The sequence below is a fragment of the Lampetra planeri genome, chromosome 8 (genome assembly GCF_965212315.1).
Source record: "Lampetra planeri chromosome 8, kcLamPlan1.2.h2, whole genome shotgun sequence".
Lineage (NCBI taxonomy): Eukaryota > Metazoa > Chordata > Hyperoartia > Petromyzontiformes > Petromyzontidae > Lampetra > Lampetra planeri.
The window spans coordinates 1,693,951-1,715,577 of record NC_136114.1 but is presented as its reverse complement, the minus strand read 5'-3'; the positions used below and the strand labels follow the sequence as shown (position 1 = coordinate 1,715,577).

The 21,627-nt window shown below is 42.8% G+C and overlaps 2 protein-coding genes across 9 annotated transcripts in view; one reads left to right on the top strand and one right to left on the bottom strand.

Annotated features, from left to right (window-relative positions):
* Nucleotides 1-1,293, top strand: part of LOC144720198 (PIH1 domain-containing protein 1-like) — a 13,676-nt gene extending 12,383 nt beyond the window's left edge. For all 5 annotated transcript variants that reach the window (XM_078596699.1, XM_078596702.1, XM_078596700.1 and 2 more), the window contains exon 11: nt 482-1,293. In XM_078596699.1, coding sequence (XP_078452825.1) covers nt 482-514 — 33 coding nt within the window. In that variant the 3' untranslated portion in view covers nt 515-1,293. The remainder of the gene's footprint in view (nt 1-481) is intronic.
* LOC144720197 (D-2-hydroxyglutarate dehydrogenase, mitochondrial-like) lies at nt 59-21,627 on the bottom strand. Of its 4 annotated transcripts, none has more exons than XM_078596696.1 (12): nt 21,223-21,627; nt 20,971-21,098; nt 18,898-19,076; nt 17,769-17,948; nt 16,339-16,396; nt 14,354-14,493; nt 12,786-12,979; nt 12,197-12,365; nt 9,798-9,941; nt 8,424-8,566; nt 7,314-7,479; nt 59-3,465 (listed from the first exon to the last, which is right to left on the bottom strand). In XM_078596696.1, the coding sequence occupies exons 3-12, from the start codon at nt 19,049-19,051 to the stop codon at nt 3,212-3,214; spliced, it is 1,602 nt and encodes a 533-aa protein (XP_078452822.1). In that variant the 5' UTR covers nt 19,052-19,076; nt 20,971-21,098; nt 21,223-21,627; the 3' UTR covers nt 59-3,211. The 4 variants fall into 4 exon arrangements, with proteins under 4 accessions (XP_078452822.1, XP_078452820.1, XP_078452824.1 ...); XM_078596694.1 differs by having other exon boundaries at nt 20,976-21,098; XM_078596698.1 differs by having other exon boundaries at nt 21,063-21,098.

Sequence of the window (21,627 nt, the reverse complement as noted above, 5' to 3'; positions counted from 1 at the left end):
CGTGACTTTACTGAAAGAACCAAGATGTTAATCATGAGTTATAGGCATCGATGTGATCTCGTTTTAAAGACAGTCCTTTAATGTGTGTTTGGTGCTTGACAGAGTTGAAAAATGCAGTCGATACACGCAGTCAGAATGTAGTAGGCACAGAAGCAGAGAAGAGGAGGGGATCTTGAGTACCCTGTAACTTTGAGAGGAGTAGAACAAGATTCTCAGCTGTTGACTTTTACACCAACAGTAACAAATTGAGAGGTGGGTGTGATCCCATTCAACTGAAACTTCACATTTCCGTATGCACAGTGAGTGGTACCCTAGACTGTATACAAATATAATTCCTGAGTTTTAGTTAGCCTCGTATGACTTCAGTTATTTCCAAATGTGTAACTAATCATACTTCAGAGTAGAATGCTGTAACAAGTATAGACCGAGTACTGCAAATACTTATGGATCATTCACTCAAAGTGTTGTGTTTTATTTGCAGATCCTACACATCACCATGCCCGTTCAGGAGTAAAGGTCTTGCCACGCAACAGAGAATTAAAATGACGGAGCTCGGGCTTCTTGTTGCGTCTGTGCTGCGCTCCAATCCTGAGTGAGGGCCTCTGTTTACTTTGAGGGCGAGTAATGTCTATGGAGCTCTATCATGCCGAGTGTCCACAGCATATTGTAACCACGGTGGACCGTCATCAGGCCACGTGCATACAACTCAGAGTAGGCCTCCGCGGCTATGAGCATGCCGGGACCGTGCTGAGACAGCACCACTGTCAGTGCTGACGTTGGAGCAATGGCGGCAGGACCCGTGACATTGCTTCGTTGTCACCGTAGCTACAAGAAGCATCAGCCGTGATATCGCTCATCTCACTCAAACCCACTTAACCAATTAACAGTGTCAGACACACGGTGTGGACATTTAACCTCAAGTTAGATAACCTGCGCTCATTACTTCCCGACCATTACCACCACCACCACACCCTGATGCTCCTCGATTCCTGATGCGGTGTGCTCTCCTGGGGTCGGATTATTTGGTGACCCAGGTGCCTCTTGCATACGAGGTCGTCCTTGCCTAGTTATCGCCTGGCTAAACAAAATTAATTCGGAACTAAACTGGGTCATTGTGGATGGGAGATAGAGGTACAGTTCAGGTCAAAGCACGTCTCTGGTCCATTGGCAATCGATTGTGGAAACGCGGCAAAAGTTGTTCTGTGTAGCCTTGTTTGTGTTCACAAATGTGACCAATATTGTTTACTTGCCTATTTGATATTTAAAAAAACTAAATAAATGATTTCACATGATTATCGTTGTGTTTGAGTGTTACTGATGAAGGGTGGGGGGAGTACCACTGAGAGACTGTCTATGGGAGGGGTGGCTTCTCAAGCTTGTGGGGAGTGCATTGTGTTTTGGTGCATCTCGTGAACGCCACACGTTTTACATTATCCGTGTTTTGCTCCAAATAATCCTGAGTTGACAATAGCAGTGACCTTTGAACACCGAGTTTGATCATGGTATCTTAAACATCTGCATTTACAACTAATATTTGGTTTGTTTCAGTTCAATGTAACATCAGAACAGACCTCGTTATTAAACGACATACAAGGATGTGGATGTCTGATTACAGCAAGCTTGTGTGTTGGAGTAATCCCTGCAGTATTCACGACTAAGCATATTACACATGATTAAACTATGATAGAATGCTGTGCTGCCCTAATAAACATTAAAATATTATTTTTCATCAGGGCCCCATGGGATATAGTGCGGCTTGCAACTATTGTTCACTCCATCTGTTCTCTATAAATAAGGGCCATTGCCCGAAACGTCGCCTATTAGCGGGGTGGTGGTGGCTTCTAATCCAGCACTGGAAACGAGGGATTGGCGGATCACAACTGTTGTGGAAACTCCCTTCCAGTTGGCGTCGAGGAGTCATACCATGGCTTGCCAGAAGGCGATACAGCACATGTGGACTCCACCTGTTCCATCCCTGTATGGATAGAGCGTTGCCCCCTCACACACGTGGGTTATCTCGGGGTGCTCAGATTTCCTCCCAATGTAACCACTCATTAATTGAACGCTAAGACATTGATATATAGAGGACTGCAGAACTTGGAGAGGGGAATTCCTGCTCGTCTGTGGTTCCTCCTAGTACCTCTTGAGTCATGCTCTCACGTCGAAAGCGAGTACATATTGTGCAGGTTAAAAGCCTGATTTGTTTATTTATTATATTTTCCCCCCATATACTTTTAGGCCATAGTGTTTTTGATAATGAGTTTTTGTTATTTGTTGACAAATTTGCTGAATGAGGAACAAGCTTTTGAGGGCTTCTGGGAATAAAAAAAACAGTAAAACCTTGGATTACGAGTAACTTGGTCTGCGAGTGTTTTGCAAGACGAGCAAATTTTTTTTTATAAATGTTAATTTGATAAACGAGCGATGTCTTGCAATACGAGTACTCTAGTACGTACAGTATACGCTTTGTCTGCCGAGCATCACGTGATCACAACTGAACCGATGGTTCTTCACTCTCGCTGCGGGATTGTGAGTAATTGTCTCCCATTCTCGATCTCAGTCGAAGTGCCTCACTCGTATAGTCAACATCCATGCGAGTGTATACTGTTTACTATAGTGTTGTGGCCACGTGTGTGTGCGTAAAGCATTTTTTTATTTTGTGTCCAAGTGCAGTGACTGTTCTTTAGTAACTGTACTGCAAGTAAAAGTCGTCCTACACAATAACCCTCCTCTCCTCTCCTCTCTCGTCTCTCTCACACCAGCCACGATTAAATTGAATTAATAAATTTGATTACTTTATATTAAATTTAAATAATAAAAATCTAAAAAGGTATTTTGGAACGAATCATCTGAGTTTCCATTATTTATTATGGGGAAATATGCTTTGATATACAAGTGCATTAGATCACGAACACGTTTCCGGAACGAATTATGCTCGCAATCCAAGATTTTACTGTATTTTGTTACACGTGAGGATTACACACTTTATTTTTCAAGACAGTATTTGCCAATGTAATTAAATTTTTCTAAATAAATAGTTTTAAACATGTATAATTTAATAAATGTACTGTTTGATTCAATTTAACTTTTGTTTCCCCATATAGGCACAAAACACACGTTGACATTCACTGGAGAAACCTTACACTGGTAACGTCTCAATTTCTATCACACAACTCGTTTGTATTACAGAGCTTCACATGGCTGTGTGTGATTAATCTGCCAAGATCTTGTACGGGTTGAGTATTCCCTTCGGGTCGAGCAGCTGTTTGATGCCTCGCATGATGCCAAGCGCCACGGGCGATTTGGTGCTTGCCAGGACGTGTCGTTTGAATGTGCCCACCCCGTGCTCCGCACTCACGCTGCCTCGGCACCGCGCCATCCAACCGTACACCAGCTCCTCCAGTCGCTTCTTGAAGTCGGCATCATGAGCAGGCACCGTGACATTCAGATGCAGGTTACCGTCACCTATGGCGCGCATACGGGCAGCAAGGTCAAAGGCGGCCTTATTTTTTTTCTCATCTTAAACGCCTTGGCACCATACTCGACCAGAACGTCGTTTGATCACCACGTGCATTATATAGTCAGGTCCTGCAATTTTCATATCAGGGCTCTGACACATGAGGCCACCATTGAGTTGTGACATAGCCAACACCGGTGGCGTGTAGCATAGTATCGACAAGGCTCGATTAGTGCAACTCACTAGACGGGACGGCTGACAAACACATGACCAAGCTACAGCGAAGATTTCGTGACTGCAGGAATTACTCGGTTCTTTGGGTAAAGTCACGTAGAAAGAAAATTAAATAATAACATGCGACGTTTCGATTGCAACGCAATCATCATCAGGTACGACTGAAAGAGAAAACAAACCTAGTAAACTTCGAAATATAATGCAATACAACACAGAGTTGGCTAACATAACAGTCAACACCCTACCTGGTTGATTACGTTCTTCCAAAGATTGCTAAATTTGAGAGACAAAACACAGACATGGAGACACAGACACATAAGCAGAGAGAGATAACACGGAGACAGAAACAATGCCTCTGTGTCGAGGCCTTAAATAGAGAGAGGGGGCGGGGTAGAGAAATGAGCATGTCAATGAGAGATTTTGAGCTTTCGTGACTGCAGGAAATAATACAGCGACAACACAAGGACACAGAGAGAGAGAGAGAAAACACACTTAATCAAACAAACTTAGTCAAATTTGGAAATGTAATGCAATGCAACACATACGTTCTTCCAAAGATTGCTAAATTAGAAGTTAAGTGAAATTTGAGAGAGTGACAAGATGCAGGCACGGAGACACAAAGATAGACAAAAGCAGAGAGAGACAACACAGAGACAGAGAAAACAAACTTAATAGGACCCTGTGGGGTGGGCTGGTAGGAACGAATAACCAAAGAATATAAACAATGTATTATTACACTTGTTTAGCCAGGAAAGCCCCACTGAGTCTAATGGTTTTTGTAGGGTCCTGCCAAGTGTTTGCAGTAGGGGGCGATGTTGCTACACCTAATCGGACGATCCGAAGGGAGATTTTGAGGCCTAGTTCTAGGCTTTAGGCCTAGCTGTAGGCTTTAGGGCGCTGTGAGTTAATTTTTAATTTAAATGTTTTATTCTTTGGTTCTTTTCGGTTAAGTCACGTCTAAAAATAAAATAATAAATTAAAATAAAATAACATATTACGACGTTTCGATTGCAACACAAGCAATCATCATCAGGCATAAAAAGAAATAGCAACAAAAATCTAACTAGAAAAAACTATAGACAGACATACAAGCAGACAGACATCACAACGGCACACAGAGAGAGGAGCAAGCTGACAACGCGGCACGGGCACGCAAGCCTGAAAATTAGGAGGCAGGCACACGAAAATTAAATAACCTAGTAAAATATCGAAATGTAATGTAATACAACACAGAGAGTCGGTTAACACACAATTAACGCATAGCCTGGTTGATTACGTGTTTCAAAATTTGCTAAGTTAGAATTTTAAGTGTGAGCAACAAAAATCTAACTAGTAAACTATAGACAGACATACAAGCAGACAGACATCACAACGGCACACAGAGAGAGGACACACATCGGCACAAAGAGAGGGGTCGTTTCTGTGACGGTCCCTTAAATATAGAGAGGAGGGGGTGTTTTACTAGGTTATTTAATTTTCGTGTGCCTGCCTCCTAATTTTCAGGCTTGCGTGCCCGTGCCGCGTTGTCAGCTTGCTCGTCTCTCTGTGTGCCGTTGTGATGTCTGTCTGCTTGTATGTCTGTCTATAGTTTTTTCTAGTTAGATTTTTGTTGCTATTTCTTTTATGCCTGATGATGATTGCTTGTGTTGCAATCGAAACGTCGTAATATGTTATTTTATTTTAATTTATTATTTTATTTTTAGACGTGACTTAACCGAAAAGAACCAAAGAATAATTCCTGCAGTCACGAAAGCTCCTAAATTAAGATTAAATGTTTTAATTATTAATGTATAATTTAAATGTTATAATTATTAATGTAAAAGCTTTAAATGTAAATGTTTCTATTTTAAAACATCAGGGAATGTAACATTGTTAAACATTAACTCCCTTTCACACACGCGGGGGTACGATACGAAGGGAGACTTTGAGGCCTAGTTCTAGGCTTTAGGCCTAGCTGTAGGCTTTAGGGCGCTGTGAGTTTTTTTTATTTAATTTCAAAGTTTTAATTAAAGCTATCTCAGGGAATTATAAGGGAAGGTTACACGTGTTTAGTCAGGAAAGCCTCATTAATTTAAATGTTTTGATTAAAATCTATCCGAGGGAATTATAAGGGAATGTTACACTTGTTTAGCCAGGAAAGCCTCACAGTCTAAAGGCTTTTGTAGGGTCATGCCAAGTGTTTTCAGTAGGGGGCGATGTTGCTACACGTAATCGGACATCGGACGGACGGACGATATAATCTATTGTAGGCTGGTCCACTTTATTCCTACCAGTAAAACCTCCCCGTAGAGGTGGTTCAAACTTGATTTGGAGCTTTCGTGACTGCAGGAATTACTCTTTGGTTCTTTCTCTGTGTGCCTATATGTGTGTCTCTCTGTGTGCGTCTCTCTGTGTGTCTCTGTTATCTCTCTCTGCTTATGTGTCTGTCTATGTGTCTATGTGTCTGTGTTTCGTCTCTCAAATTTAGCAATCTTTGTAAGAACGTAATCAACCAGGTAGGGTGTTGACTTATGTTAGCCGACTCTCTGTGTTGTATTGCATTATATTTCTAAGTTTACTAGGTTTGTTTTCTCTTTCATTCGTACCTGATGATGATTGCTTGTGTTGCAATCGAAACGTCATATGCTATTATTTAATTTATTTTTCTTTCTACGTGACTTTACTGAAAGAACCAAAGAGTAAGCTACAGCGTGTATAAAATTATCTGGCACGTGTCGTGACGGGTACTGCAAAATCTGCCCATGTCCGTCAGGTGCTCACCGAGCTGCGTTGGCTTTCAGTTGCTGACCGAATACATTTTAAGGTTGCGCTCATTACACACAAAGTGCTTGCCATAAATTAGCTACAATACCTTGCTGATGTTGTCGAGGAGCATAAACCATCAGGCAAACTCTGGTCATCCTCAGCAACTTTTGGCTAGCCATCGAACAAAGACGGTCACTGCACCGTGCACTTTCAGATGCGCGTCTGCAGCCACCTGGAACGCCCTTCCGGTATTAGAAAGCCACTGGAGCTATGCACTTTTCCATCTAAATTTAAAACTCGTTTCTTTAGAACTGCATTTTGTGTTTAGTTGTCCTTACTTGCATCTCCGATTAGCTACATACAGTGCAAAAAGTTATACATACATACATAGGCTTTTGGTGCAAACTATTGGCATTTGCCTGTTGAGGCAGGTGCTGCTCACACAGACACAATTCAACAGACGCACCAGTCTGTAGACTGCGTGACAGACATATGGCTGTGATTGGGGGGGGGAAACGAGTGATGAAATGTCCGTATGCCTCCACAGATGACTCCTTTCCAAAATCAAGCAGCTATGTTTCTGTGGCAGAGTGTAGGGGGACAATACAGGGTTCCCCGTAAATTGTACCAAATTTACCGCCACCCCGGCTAGTCGGACGAATCGGTGGAAGTCCTGGTCAGGCTCGCTGAAAAATCCAGCTGCCCACAATTTAAATAGAATACTATATAAACACAACAAACTGATATTTTATAAATATCTCTAATCATTTTGTAAGTATGTTAATCTGATTCATATCAGCATGTGATTTTACTGCCCTTGGTTTAATGCACACCTAGTAATGGTCTGTGTTGATCCCCAATCAGGAAACAAACTCACCCAGATGTCCGTAGCCCACAATGTGCTTGGATTCACCCTGAAACACCCGTCGCGTCTCCACGACCAAGTTGTAAATGTCCTCCGTTGGCAGCGACACATCATATTTATAGGTAAAACCATCACGCGAAAGTGCCTCTGTGATGCGTTCACGCACACTCCACAGTGCCTGTAATACAAATATACGCACGTCAATAGTGACATGTGCATGCGCGTGTCACCGCACTCGCCATCAACACCAGTTTTACAAACTAAAAGAAGCAGAAAAAACCCTCCTCGTGTCTGTCTCCACAGAAACCCATGGGCCACAAGGCCTTCTGAGAGTGATTTTTTTCAGCAGCGATGGTTGAATACAAGAAAACTATGGACCGGTTTCAACATTAAGTGTCTCATCAGCAGTCAAGCCTTGCTTGAACCAATGCTAGTCAACTGCCAGATGTCTCTACGCAAAGACCCTCTGTTGGATTTGGGTCCTAGTTGGACGCAAAACTACACGATACGTTTTCATAAAGCTCACCTTGAGGTCCCAGTTTTCAGCTTGCATATCTAAAACTACCAATGGCTGCAATGTCCCAGTAAATATCTGAGCAAAAAAAACTGCATCCATACATTAAGGCTGAGACATCTTGGTAGTTAGGAGAGTTTTGATGAGATCATGCATCTAAGAGAGCCACTCTTTACCAAAAGCGAGTCATCTAATTCCCATCTGAGTGATAGCAGCACTGCAGCTACAGTGAACACTCCTGGGAGGACCGAGAGGTGTGCCATGTGGACACCCTGCAGAGCCACGGGGAAAGTTCAACCAGCCGTGAGGTGGAAGGCAATGGCATTGCTTGGTGATGGCAGGGTGTATTTTATTGACCAATGTGAAGGGTTTTTGTTCATTGTGCTTGTACACCACTGCTAATTTATAATTATGTTTGCATACCCAGAAGTCTCACGACTTGCACTCTTGTTTGTTATACAAGCACGTAAATAAAAATGTACGTGCGCAGTTTTCATGAGCTTTAACTTTGCTCGTGCCGTTTACCGCTGGCCATTTGATAGGTTCTGGCCTTTGGCCCTGTGCTCAGCAACTGCGTTGTAAAAAAAACAACGAAACACGAACTCTACCTGCACTTTGGAGGGGTCCGTTGCCAGCGTCCCTGCCGACACATGGGCTGTCTCCATCGCCTCTTGCAGGAAGTCCTGCATCTTCTCGTCGTCGTGCCGGCCGCACGAACCGGCGGTTTCCACCAGGACGTAGAAAGGGTGCTCTGCGCACAGTTCACGGGCGATCATCTTGGGCAGTGACAAATATAACACCAACTCAACGGGAAATACGTCGTCCGGCAGTTTCAAGAAGAGAATTGCTATCAGCGATTCATTCGCAATCAAAAGACATAAGTTGTATATTTTTGGATGTGTCGTATATGGTGCTCAATGTGCGTGTTTGTGTGCAGTACTCGATATGGAAATGCAGCCATGCAGGTATGAAGCCAATTTGTCCTGCAGCAGCCCATGTTCAAAGACAAAGATCTCCTGTTTAGCCATGAATAGACTGTTGGGGCATGTGCTGTAAGTGAGCACCTATGACGGCCGGCACAGCACACCATGGCCACCAGTGGCAATTTTACACACTGCATTAGGTACTCATTTGAGGCTGAGTCGACCTCGGGGATACCCAGGACCGGTTCAGATAATCGTCACTGGTGTTGGCCATGAGTGGGAATCGAACTCGGGCCGCCGGATTCATAGAGCAGCATGCTTAACCGCCACACTACTCCACTCATACCCAAACTCACGCTCACACCAACACTCACACTGCCATTTCCCCTCTGGAAACACCACAGATGAGGAATGGAAACCGTTCTCAAAAGTGCTGATACACGTTTGGTGTTGTAAAAATTGCTGGCATGGCGTACTGTTATATACAGGTACATGGCGACCACTGGGTGAGGTGCAATCAAAATACAGCAAAACTCTCACTGAAATGGCCTATAGCCAAATAATGCAGATACGTCGCAGGCTAAGCAGCTGTAAAATCCATGCAATGTCACATGTATAATGAAAATCCGGCCAGATCTCCTTAATTGTATTTAAAATATTAAAGATAGTTGAGCAAGTTATCAGAATATTTATTGGAGGAATCTGATTAGTTATAAAGGTTTTTTTTAAGACGTCCAGTAGGGGCGGGTAAGAACGTTACAGCAAACAATACAAAAACACGATAGGAGTGCAAAGTATAGGAAAGGTAAACAAACCACTTAAAAATTTACAAATAAAACGAATTTTTTTTTCTTTTCACCAGGTAAAGCCCACTGAGGTATGAACTTATTTATCACCAACCATGAGAAATCCACTGCCGGATGAAAGCCTACCCACACACCGACACCACTCCTCGTGGTCCTACGATTCTACAGCCCATCTCCTGTCTGCACGTGAGCCGTTGTCATCACCAACATGGTCACTCGCGCGGCTGCTTGTTGCGTTTTTTTTATACTTTACCAGTGACGGGGTTAGCCAACGCCAGGTGAGTGTTCACCAGCCACATGCAAACTTCATCCAGAAATTCAAAGGCCGACAGCGTTTCTCCCAGTCTGTGCCTGGCGAGCTCAAACGTCTTCAGCACAGCATCAAAACTTTCACAGCCTGGAACACACCACGGACATTCTCCTTAACCTGCCCTCAGAGAAAAAGATTATCCCGGATAACCTTTAACAAAGCCATCACTCCAACCATCAAGAAAGATCCTGTTGAGGAGCCTTTCAAGACCATAACCTTACCCTACATTGCTGGGGTCACAAAAAAGATCTCCAAAATCCTGATTAAACACAAGATCCAGGTCCGATTCAACACAGTACATAAAATCCGTGATCTGGTACCATCTGTAAAAGATGTGATTCCAGACATACAGTACCCTGGCGTCTACAAACTAAGTTGCCTCTGTGGTAGCAGTTACATTGGGGAAACCAAACGACACGTCTCAGACCGCATTCGTGAACATAAAGCTGATCTAAAACACGATAGGACAAACACCTCAGCCGTGGCAGACCACTGTTACAACTCAGTGGGCTCACATGACATTGACTTCTCCAAGACGGAGGTTCTCTGCAAGCCATCTGGCTATCATGAGAGATTCGTTCATGAGGCGATCCACATATACAAAAACAGAGACAATTTTAACCGAGAAGATGGATTCAGGCTTAGCAATCATTGGAAGGACGTAATAAACCATTTCGATACACATTAGGGTGAGTTGAATAATACATAGTGTTATATTAAAATGTATAAAGTATAGGGTGGTTTACAGCAATACAGTATATAATTTAATGTTGGCTTTATCTATGGCAGTATATAGTACTGTATATGCTAAGAGAATAAAGTTTAGATGGAAGTATATTATATACTTCTTACGACGTAGAATTGTAATTTTATTATTTGTTGTTAGTAACTCAGCTTATTGTAGAGTATAGTAAGTATCAGTTTATATTTTAGTTTTTTATGTAGTTTTCACTTCGGTTTTCTACGTGTTTGTTTGGTAAATGCAGCTACATATCACTAACATTCCTTTCCTTTATTAACGCTGTTCCTTGCGCCCCCCCGTGGTGCTGTTGATCCTGCATAATGCATGGGCATAATGGGACTTTGAAACCCCTCCGCCCACCCCCTACGCATTGTCCATATGTATGCTAAATTCCTCTTCATATGCACATTCTTTTGTTAAGGCGCTCCTCCTCGCTACACCTATATAAGCTCCTAGCTTGATAATGTTCTCATTCTTCGCCTGAGGACGGCTGCTTGCGTTGTGGCCGAAACGTCGTGAGAATTGTTTTATTATGTTTTATTTTTATTATTTTATTACTTCCCTTCTACGTGACTTTACCGAAAGAACCAAGAAGACTTTAACAAACTGTTGGGGCAAGTGCCGTTAGCGACCACCAATGAAGGCTGGTGCGGCACGAGGGGGTGGGTGTTTAACACCACGCCCGGTCGCCTTTATCTCCCCAGTGCTGATGTTCATAAGCTGCAGCACGTACCCATATAAGGCCCAGTTGGTTGAGGGTAGCGAGGCCCAGGACCGATTCAAATATTGGCCGCTGATTGGTCGTGAGCTCAATTCGAACTCGGGTCACCGGAATCGTAGTGCAGTGAGCCAACCACTGCACCACCAGCCCCCCCCCCCCCCCGAGTACACAAACACCAGCACCAATACCAGCATCATCGTAATTCTTTGTTACATTTCAAATGAGAGACGTAGATCAGCAGCATCAGATTTCCTGCGGGTTGAGATGGTATTTTAATCATGGAAAATTTTTTCCAATATCACTTCTATAATGTCTTGATTTTCATCAAGCATCTTGTTGCCAACAAGACTATTGTTCACACAAAATTACAGGTGCTTATGGAATACGCAGCCAATTTTCCAGTCAACATCCTCTTTTATACATTTTTAGCAGCATTAAACCAGGGTCAGTATGCCAGGAAAGTAAACACGTTCATCACCATAATTAAACCATTCACAAACGGCATCACGTATGCACCTACTAAGTGTGGGCTGAGGAAATTTCGTAACATGCACACGGCCTTCTAAAAGTGCTTAATCTCAGTGGCATTGGTTTAACGCAAGCAAAACTCTGAATCGGGTTTTTAACATCCAGTATCTCATCAGCAATCAGCTTTGCTTGAACCAATCAATGCAGGTGAACTGCCAGATGTTTGTAGACAAAGTGTGCAGGGTGTGGACAAGTAAAATTGTGTGGAGATATCAACCTAATTGTTCATGATAGCCTCTTGACCTCATTCTATTTGAACCTCACAGTCTCTGTCACTATTATACAATATACATTCATAGGAATTGCATATTGTTCTTTTTCAAGTGATCCCCTTGTTGGGAGTTACTGTACCTAGGAAAGCGACGTTTTGTGAGCTGGGCATTCTGGGGCAGGCAAGTGCAACTGCAGTCACCAGGCCCAGCGTGCCTTCTCCTCCCAGGAACAGCTGCTTCAGGTCATAGCCTGTGTTGTCCTTGCGCAACGTGGTCAATAGATCCAGCACCGTACCATCAGCCAGCACCTACACAGCATCGTACCATCAGCCAGCACCTACACAGCACCACACCATCAGCCAGCACCTACAGAGCACCGTACCATCAGCCAGCACCTACACAGCACCATACCATCAGCCAGCACCTACACAGCACCACACCATCAGCCAGCACCTACACAGCACCATACCATCAGCCAACACCTACACAGCACAGTACCATCAGCCAGCACCTACAGTGCACCATACCATCAGCCAGTAACTACACAGCACCATACCATCAGCCAGTAACTACACAGCACCCTACCATCAGCCAGCACCTACACAGCACCCTACCATCAGCCAGTAACTACACAGCACCATGCTGAATTCAAACCGTGAACCTTTGCAACAAGCAACGAGAACCCGCTTCATGGGCCATGTGACCATGTCAGTGGTGCCGGTACTCACAGCCTCGACCCCCAGTACTGTGTGACGGAGAGACCCGTAGCGGATGAGCCGCACTCCTCCAGCATTAGTTGACACATTGCCTCCGATCTGACAACTTCCCTTGGCACCGAGGTCCAATGGCATTATGTGCCTGTGCTCCGACAGATAGTTATGCAAACGTTCCAACACGCAGCCAGCCTGGCAAACCAGCACACCTGGCAAAAGAATTCCCACACACACACTTGTTAATGTACTTAAGGAGGGGTGGGCCTACAATGATTTGCATGCTTAACATCCAAACTTTAGATGGTCCAGAACGTTGCCGAGAGAAATCTCATAAACATGACACTGAATTTTCCCACTTTTCAATGCATCTCATCAAATAAAAATTAAAACATCACTAACACTTATTTAGGATTCTAAATTAGCTTATCCTTGCCTTTCAGTCATTTCAACTGTCTCTTATCCTCATCTCTGTGTCCTTCATTTCAAGTATGTTACGATCTTTTCTTCAGTTCCCACGAACCGAATGAGTGTGACAACTGTGCGCTAGCGTGCCACTCAATATGCACGTGGAAAAGTGAAGTTACAATTTGATACTTTTGATGTAAAAGTCAACAGCTGAGAATCTCGTTCTACTCTGTTCATAGTCACAAGTTGCTCAGGGTCCTCTCCTCTTGCCCTCTACATCTATGCCTCTACACTGCGACTACAAGTACAGGTTTACCCCGTTTTACACCCAGGATGCGTTCCGGAAAACTAGAACGTAAATCAAAAGTACTTAAATCGAAGCAAAGAAATGGGATGGTGGATCGTAACGTGGTACAGTACCTTTACAGAGGATGCTCAGTAACCCATTGCGCATCTATACTGTACAACCATCGTCAAAAGTAAGTGTATATTATTTATATATTAAGATATATTCACTTGCCTATTATACTCTGTATTAGCCGTTTCTCATATAAATATAGTTTACACTTGTATAAACATAGTCGCCATGAATATGTTATGTAAGGAAACAAATATGAAGAGGAGATGTACATAATAAAGAGACTGCTGTAGTGAGGGACCCTAACGCTTGGGCGCCGTCTGGCGCGTGAATGTCGCCGTGCAGTGTAAACAGTGTTGGGGTCTTCGCGTTAAAGTTCGTAAATCTCGAGTATGCTATGGCGAGGTACCACAGTATGCAAAACTGGATTTGGTATCAATAAGTTGAGCACGTTGTGACGAAAGTACATGTAACAGGAGGGCATCAATCGGGTTATTATGGTATTGGCCACAATACATTTTTCAACTCCATTAAGCAATCAGTAAATATTGAGGGATTGTCTTTAAACTTAGAGCACTTCAGTTTAAAAAGGAAAATAAATTAAACTAAGAAGCAGGACCTAAAAAATACCTTGAATTTTGAGTAGCACCCGACCGCGTGTTATTAATTCGTTTTGAGATTCCATTTGGACGAATGACGCGATATAAAAATAAAACATTGTTCCAATTATTATTACTCCTAAACATATAGAGTACACCACATAGTACAAATGAAGTGAAGAAGATATGTACCACACGCAGAGAAGCAGCCAATAGAGTACCTGAGAGTGGATTGAAGCTGACGACTTCATCCAACAAGGAAGTGGAGACAATAATCTCATCGAATAGCGGCACGCTGCCTCCTACGAGCCCCGTGTTTCCTCCCTGGGGTGTCACCGCCAGCTGACGCTCATTGCAGTACCTTTGTGGGAAGGCAAAAAAAACTAAACCATGCAAAGAGGTTTAAAATATTTTGGCGACCCTTGTACCATATTTAATTATTTTTACTTCTTTTACAAATGGTTAATCCTAAACCCGGATAACCCACCCACTGATAAGATATTAATCAACAGTTGGCTGTGCTTTGGTGCCATAACAGCTGCAGAAAACAAGACATTTAGCTACTATGCTGTACAGTACTCTATTGCCAATCCCACTCTTGTTGGCCCACAGGAAATTTTCACATTGAATATGAATTGGAATCATTCACTGGATTTCACTTAAAAATGTCCTGGGCAATGCAGAATATTCCTTGAATGCAGTACTAAGGAGACGGGGTTGTTGCATAAAGGAAAACCATATACATGTCAACAAACATTCGTAAATATAAAGGCTCAAACTAATATCCTTTACACAACCGAGTCTCAAGACTTGAGATGAAGGTCGTTTTTGTGATGTTTTCTGGCATTGTGGGTGTGACCGGGTAATAATTATCATTTGCTGTATATGGCACTTAAATACCTCAAGCATATGAAAGCACCTTACATCACGACTCATCTCAACCATTCCAATGCTCATTCGAAGTCTAGCCAAGCGAATTCCCGCTAATCGAGTCCAATTTGGCAGACCTCCAGTTGCAGCTGTCCCGATGCAGCACACGGTTTATGTAGCAGCAACTTGCAAGTGGGCATTTGTCTGAGAATAAGGAGTGATGAGTTTTCTCCAAACAGAGTTTTCAAACAAAAAAATAAATGTGACAAAAATATTGTTTGAGCAAAAGTCGTAAAAAAATGTGCAACGGTAAAACTATGTTTTGACAAGTGTGACGGTGTAGTATCGCATTGTCTGCGATATCACGATGTGATACCGTGGCACATCGAATACTCCACCTTTCAAAATATCGAGATCTAAAGAAGGAACCACCACTCATCGAATTAGAAAGGAAACTTAAGTGCCTGGAAGAGGCCACATACAAAGGCCGACACTCAAAAATCATCCGGTCAAGATCCTCCAACAGCCTATATACGCTGTCCTGCCTGCTACAGACTGCCTCGTTATTACTTACGACCGTCGCCTGATATCTGAAAAATGCATGATTTGGATGAAATGATCAATTGTTCCACTGGTACGGCTGTAAAATATTGTGCATATTATAAATTACATTATTACTCTTAATAATGTCATTCAGCACTTTGAGATCCTTGATGAAAAACGCTATATAAATGTAATTATTTGCATAACCAAATTAATCATACAATTGTAAATCCTTGCCTTACAGAGTGATTCAAAAAATTCAGAAACAAACAGGGAGACGGCAGTGCAGTGGGGACACTCACCCCACCCACACCCTTTAATACCTCATATCATCTAATCAGTACATTTAGCGTGTGCGATTTAAGTTTTATTCGGAGGGCACATTAAATAAAGCATTTGCCGTTAAATAAAGCAAGTGCCGTTAAATTATTGGTATAATAAGAGTAAAATAATGATTAAATAAACGTTTGCCAGAAATTGCATTAACCATCATCAACCATGATTAGTCCACTGCTGGATGAGGACCTCCCAAAGCCACCCACGATTCCACGATGTAATATTCACCAGGCTCCCCATAGCAATGCTGAGCGATATCTGAACCGGTCCTGCGTCCCCAGTTCACAAACAAGCTCTGACCGGTGTGAAGGTACAGTCCAAAATCCCCCATGACTAACATGGTGTTTGTTTCGGAATATGGCTGAAAATCATTATTATTGTACGTATAAATAATATTAAAATAACCAACAGTCAACCCACCATACAAGACACGTGTTTGTGTGTGTCGGAGAATCACCTGAGTATCTCAGACACTTCTTTGGTGGTGCGTGGTCTCAGCATAAGGACACTATTTCCTGCCAACAAAATACAGTCAACATACTTGCTAGCACTCTGACACATGAGTATATATAGTCGTCAGAAAGTAATTGCCAGGGTATTTACATGAGAAAATTATTATTCTGTTTACAACAGATTACTTTAAACACATGCAAGAACGAATGAGGCAGCAATCCTATATTTGATGAAAACATAAGACTAGGCTTTACATTTCTGGCAATAAAACAGGTGTTAAGATGTTCAAACACCAAATAGATACTTATTTACAAGGCATCAAGATATTAACCACACATGCTTGTGGCAAAATATGCAAATAAACATTCTCCGGCTGCTTGCGTCCTCACTGAGGACGGCTGCTTGCGTTGTGGCCGAAACGTCGTGAGAATTATTTTATTATTTCCCTTCTACGTGACTTTACTGAAAGAACCAAGAAGGTGAATCCCTGCAGTCACGAAAGATTTAAATCGAAATATATGCATTGTCTTTGAGGCTGATTAGCCTACACCAGACAGCATTATTTATGGCCATGTCTCACCAGTGTTAGACCACAGAACGGCCAAAAGGCGAACAATATAAAAGCAATGCAAGTAGTACAGATAGGCCCCAAGTTACGATGGTCCGACTTACGATATTTCGATCTTACGATGGAGATAGCGATACGACAAAATTGTAAAATATTTTAAATTTCGCGTGGCAGGCAGACGCAGCAGCGTACGAGGTACGATACTGTACATTGGGACGCTGCCGGGATGTATGCATCTCCAGCCTTGTGTGATGCAGATAGGATTGTTTCCCGAAAAAACTTTCTATGAAATTGCAGTTCATATAGGTAGGCTAAGAATTTACCTTGATTTTACTTTACATTTTACTGTGCAATACAGTATTGTAATTAATCAATACATACAGTATATAGTTTATACAGAACGGTACTGTAAATTGGTCTGTTTTGATAAATTATCACCATTCTTTAAGACTCCTGGGTAGGCTAGGCCATCTTCGACTTACGATATTTTTGACTTACGATGGGGTCGTCGTAACGCATCTCCATCGTAAGTAGAGAACTACCTGTATTAGCTCGGGTTGAGCAGTTATATATATGGGACCTTTTTGCCAGTATCAAAATGATGGATGCATTTTGGTACTGGCAAATATTAGGATCAAAGAGACTTCAAATGTTTAAGTTTCTTAATTTAACACGTAGGCTTTCGTGACCAATATTATCCATATTACTATGGTTAAGTTTCTGAACCGTGCAAGCAGGGAAGAGGAATTTAAAGGATACATTTAAAAACTATTGTAGTTGAATTAGTTTTCTTTTTAGCCCTTGTTGTTACCAATTTAACTGAAGGACACCCCCCCCATAGCTTTAACATGTGGTGCAGAAAGTACCAGGACAATTCCCCAGCCAGTCAGTACAAGAAGCTCTTAGCACGTCTGGATCTGTGATGACGCGTTCTGGCAGCATAGCTTGGAAAACCTCTATGTCCCGAGGCTCCAATAGCGAGAAAGGGCCTCGTTTCACCACTGGATGTGTCATCTTGCTCGGGTCTGCTCGTACAATGCCACCTCCTGTGACAAAACCAAGCACATACTTCTAACAAAATGTGCCATGAGCCATATGAACAAATGATCTACTTGCTGTGTTCAATGCATTTCCCACCTACCACATGAACAAAAATATAAACTGACACACAATGTTTGTAAAAAAAAATCAACAATGACCTAAACACACACACACGTTAATGTTCATTGAATTAGCTCCCATATATTAAAGAGAGGGCCCTAGTCTTTAACATCTGACAGTTCACCTGTATTAAAGCAACCCTCACTGTGCTGATGAGACACATTGAAACCAGTTCACAGTTTGTCATGAATGCTGCTGAAATTATTCACTCCCAAAAAGTCCGTGGGATCGACAGATTGTGTAAAGAATATTTAGACTTTTCATGTGGAGACATATATATGAATAGATGTATGAAAGAGACATTGTCTGCTTACCTATTTTGTTAAAGCATATATGCCACATAGCCAAAGTGGATGGTTTAATTCCCTGACGAAGCATACTTCAACTCGTTCTTATAGGTGACATAACACCAACATTCATAAATACTCCTGACCATGACAACACGCTTCAAGAAAAATATCTAGTTTTTTCCCCACACAAAATATTAATGGTGATGTAATTCAGCGCCAAATTCATACGTTTCAACCCATACAGTTTGCCCATATTCTTGCACAGGGAAATTTAGTTTTTCAAGTTCATACGGATGAACGTTGAGATTTATAAGGGCGCGGGGTGACCAACAAGATCTGAATTGGTCTGTAATAAGGTAGACACTGATAAGGGGCTGACAGCTATGCAAATTTACATTTTAACTGGAGGCACAGCAAAAGCAATGGACATTGGTACATGGGAGAGGGTGCCTTTTCCCATGCAGCAGGTAGCAATGACCTTGATGTTTTCTCACCAATACCGTGACTCGATTCCACCTCCATCAGCACATCTAACGGTTGTTACCTTGCAAACTGCTTGTCACGTGACCCCTTGTACACAAAGAAGTCCGACAGCACGAAGGCCGATGCGCCGCGTTTCTCCCTGGTGCACGACTCAGAGGCCATAAGCGGCACATGCGGCGTAGGCCAGGCAAGGACGATGGACGCGAGAGGTTCATCGCAGCTCTCGTGGCACAATGGCTTCTGCAAAGCAAACATGACGAACACGGGTCACTCGTACGTTGTGCATACCTATCTACCACGTATTTTTGTACAAAAAAATTGAGTTTTCAGGTCCATACGGCGAACAGCCGTTGCAATACGGGCAAAAAGAAATCATATGGCCAAATAAAAAAAAAGTATTATTTAACCCTTCGTAATATTCAGTGTTTATTGTTGTACATTTACAACATGAGTGTGTGCATCCACATATCAAGCAAGCAGCAGCAGCGTCAGCATGCAAGATCACATACAGTAGCATAAGTAGCATCATTGACACCAATTATCAAAATAAATACATAGAAGTTTTTGTTTCGCAACATAATTGCTATTTGTTTGTGTTGCTGCCTTTGCGATGGGGCTTTGTAGGATGAACGTTGAGATTTATAAGGGCACCAGGTGACCAATAAGGTTCTAGATTAGAAGCTTTCGTGACTGCAAGGATTCATACTCTTAGTTCTTTCGGTAAAGTCACGTAGGTAAAAAATTTAATTAATATAAAAATAAAATGACGACGTTTCGGAGGCAACACAAGCTTCCATCTTCAGGTGAAACTGTCACAGCAAAAAAATCTGTATCACTTTTTGCTGTGACAGTATCACTTGATACAGATTTTTTGCTGTGACAGTTTCACCTGAAGACGGAAGCTTGTGTTGCCTCCGAAACGTCGTGATTTTATTGTTTTTATTTTTAATTAATTTTAATTTCATTTTTTACCTACGTGACTTTACCGAAAGAACTAAGAGTATGGACCAATAAGGTTTCAACTGATCTGTAATAAGGTAGGCACTGATAAGAGGTTGACAGGTTTTGTGTAACACGACTCGTCTTGTTTGTTGAATTTCTTTCACACCGTACGTAGCCTACCATGCTAATCGGAGTGTGCGATGTAATTCTACGGTGTTCTGTGGGCGGCGGAGCACTCTGCCGAAGCGCTACAAGGTAGAACCTCAGCTGTAACTGGCCAGATCCTGACAGACACACGAGTTAGCTCCTCGGGCCGTGGGCTCCTGCTACGTTGCGCTCTGTGCTAACAGGTCGTTCAATAACAATAATAAAGCGCCCTGGAGCGCTCTGCACGTTGAATGCGCCATCCCTGTATTCAACGAGGCGAAGGCGCATTGTCTTTTTATTACTACACGCTTTCTGTTAACTCACTTGTTGTTGTCGTATCCTCAAATCTTGTAACTTAATTTTAACCCACTTCCCAATGTGGTATCGACTGCAAACTTGGTTTGCTTATGTCTTACTGATGACAATACTATATTCTATCATTAAAAATAAAATAAATATTTTGTAACATTCTTTTTACATGTTATGTTTCGGCTTGGGTCTAATTGTCCACGCTCAACTGACGTTGGCTGTAACTCACTATGGCCCCTTACGTTGTGGCAAGCTTCGGAGTTCTGCCATTACTCGTACGGTACATTTCATTAAAGCGTGTTTTTTAAAAGTATTTTTAAATATTACTTATTTTTATCCGACATGGAAAACGTGGAGAGAAAAAGATGCAAGAGAAGGAAAACAAATCAAATGTAGACAATGTTTTTCAACTATAAATCAGGCGTGAATAAGTTCAGTCCAGTTTAACAGAATATATATAATTTGTTTGTGTTAGATCGCGTACATGTGTCGCGAAACCCTACACCACCCTGAGCCAACGAGTAATGTTTGTCACGTAAACAACAGAACGTGCCACTATGTTACTCGTACAGCACTAACCGGTGTGTTGGAGAGAACATCCAAAACATTTACAATCCGAGAACGACGCTTCGTCAGTAACTACAACGAACATTATAAGGCGGACTGCCACATCTGGCTGACAATACAAGTTGTGTAATTTCTGGCGAACCCTGCTGAGACAGCGACATTAATACACCTCACAAGGCAAGTCGGCGCTGCTGCTGCTGATAGGGGAGACTGCCGACGCCACGGAGACTCCTCCACTCTCCTCCACTCTTCTCGCTGTACCTTGAACTTCTTTCGCGCCGTACGTAGCCAACCAAGCTGATCGGAGGTGTTTGGGGAAGAACAAACTTAACACAAGCAATTCTGAAGATAAATGGGTGTCTGTGTGAGTCTCATGGGTCCATATGCGAGTCTGTGGATCTCCAAGTCTCTGTGTACGTACCTTGAACTTCTTTCGCGCCGTACGTAGCCAACTAAGCTGATCGGAGGTGCGTACGTCAGGGCCGCGGGTCACCGCTCGTCAAAGACACTCGCCCGGTCTCACTGTGGAGTTCTCCCCCCTTGAAATATGCGGTGTGTCTACGTTGTGCGTGAAACGGAAGAGTTGAGGGGGGTTAGTGGGTGATGGGGTCGCTTTATCCCTCCGCCTCGGGCCGAGTTGAGGCTCAGCACTGCGAGGCTGTGTGGAGTGTGGAGGAGCAGCCTTCTAGTGGCTGTGCTGGTTGTTGTTGTGGTGGTTGTTGTTGTGGTTGTTGTTATCGTGGCGCTCCCTCTGCATGGCGACTCGCACCCAACCCGGCTGTGAGAAGCTTCGCTCGCCGCCTCCACCACGGGCAAGCTGAGGACG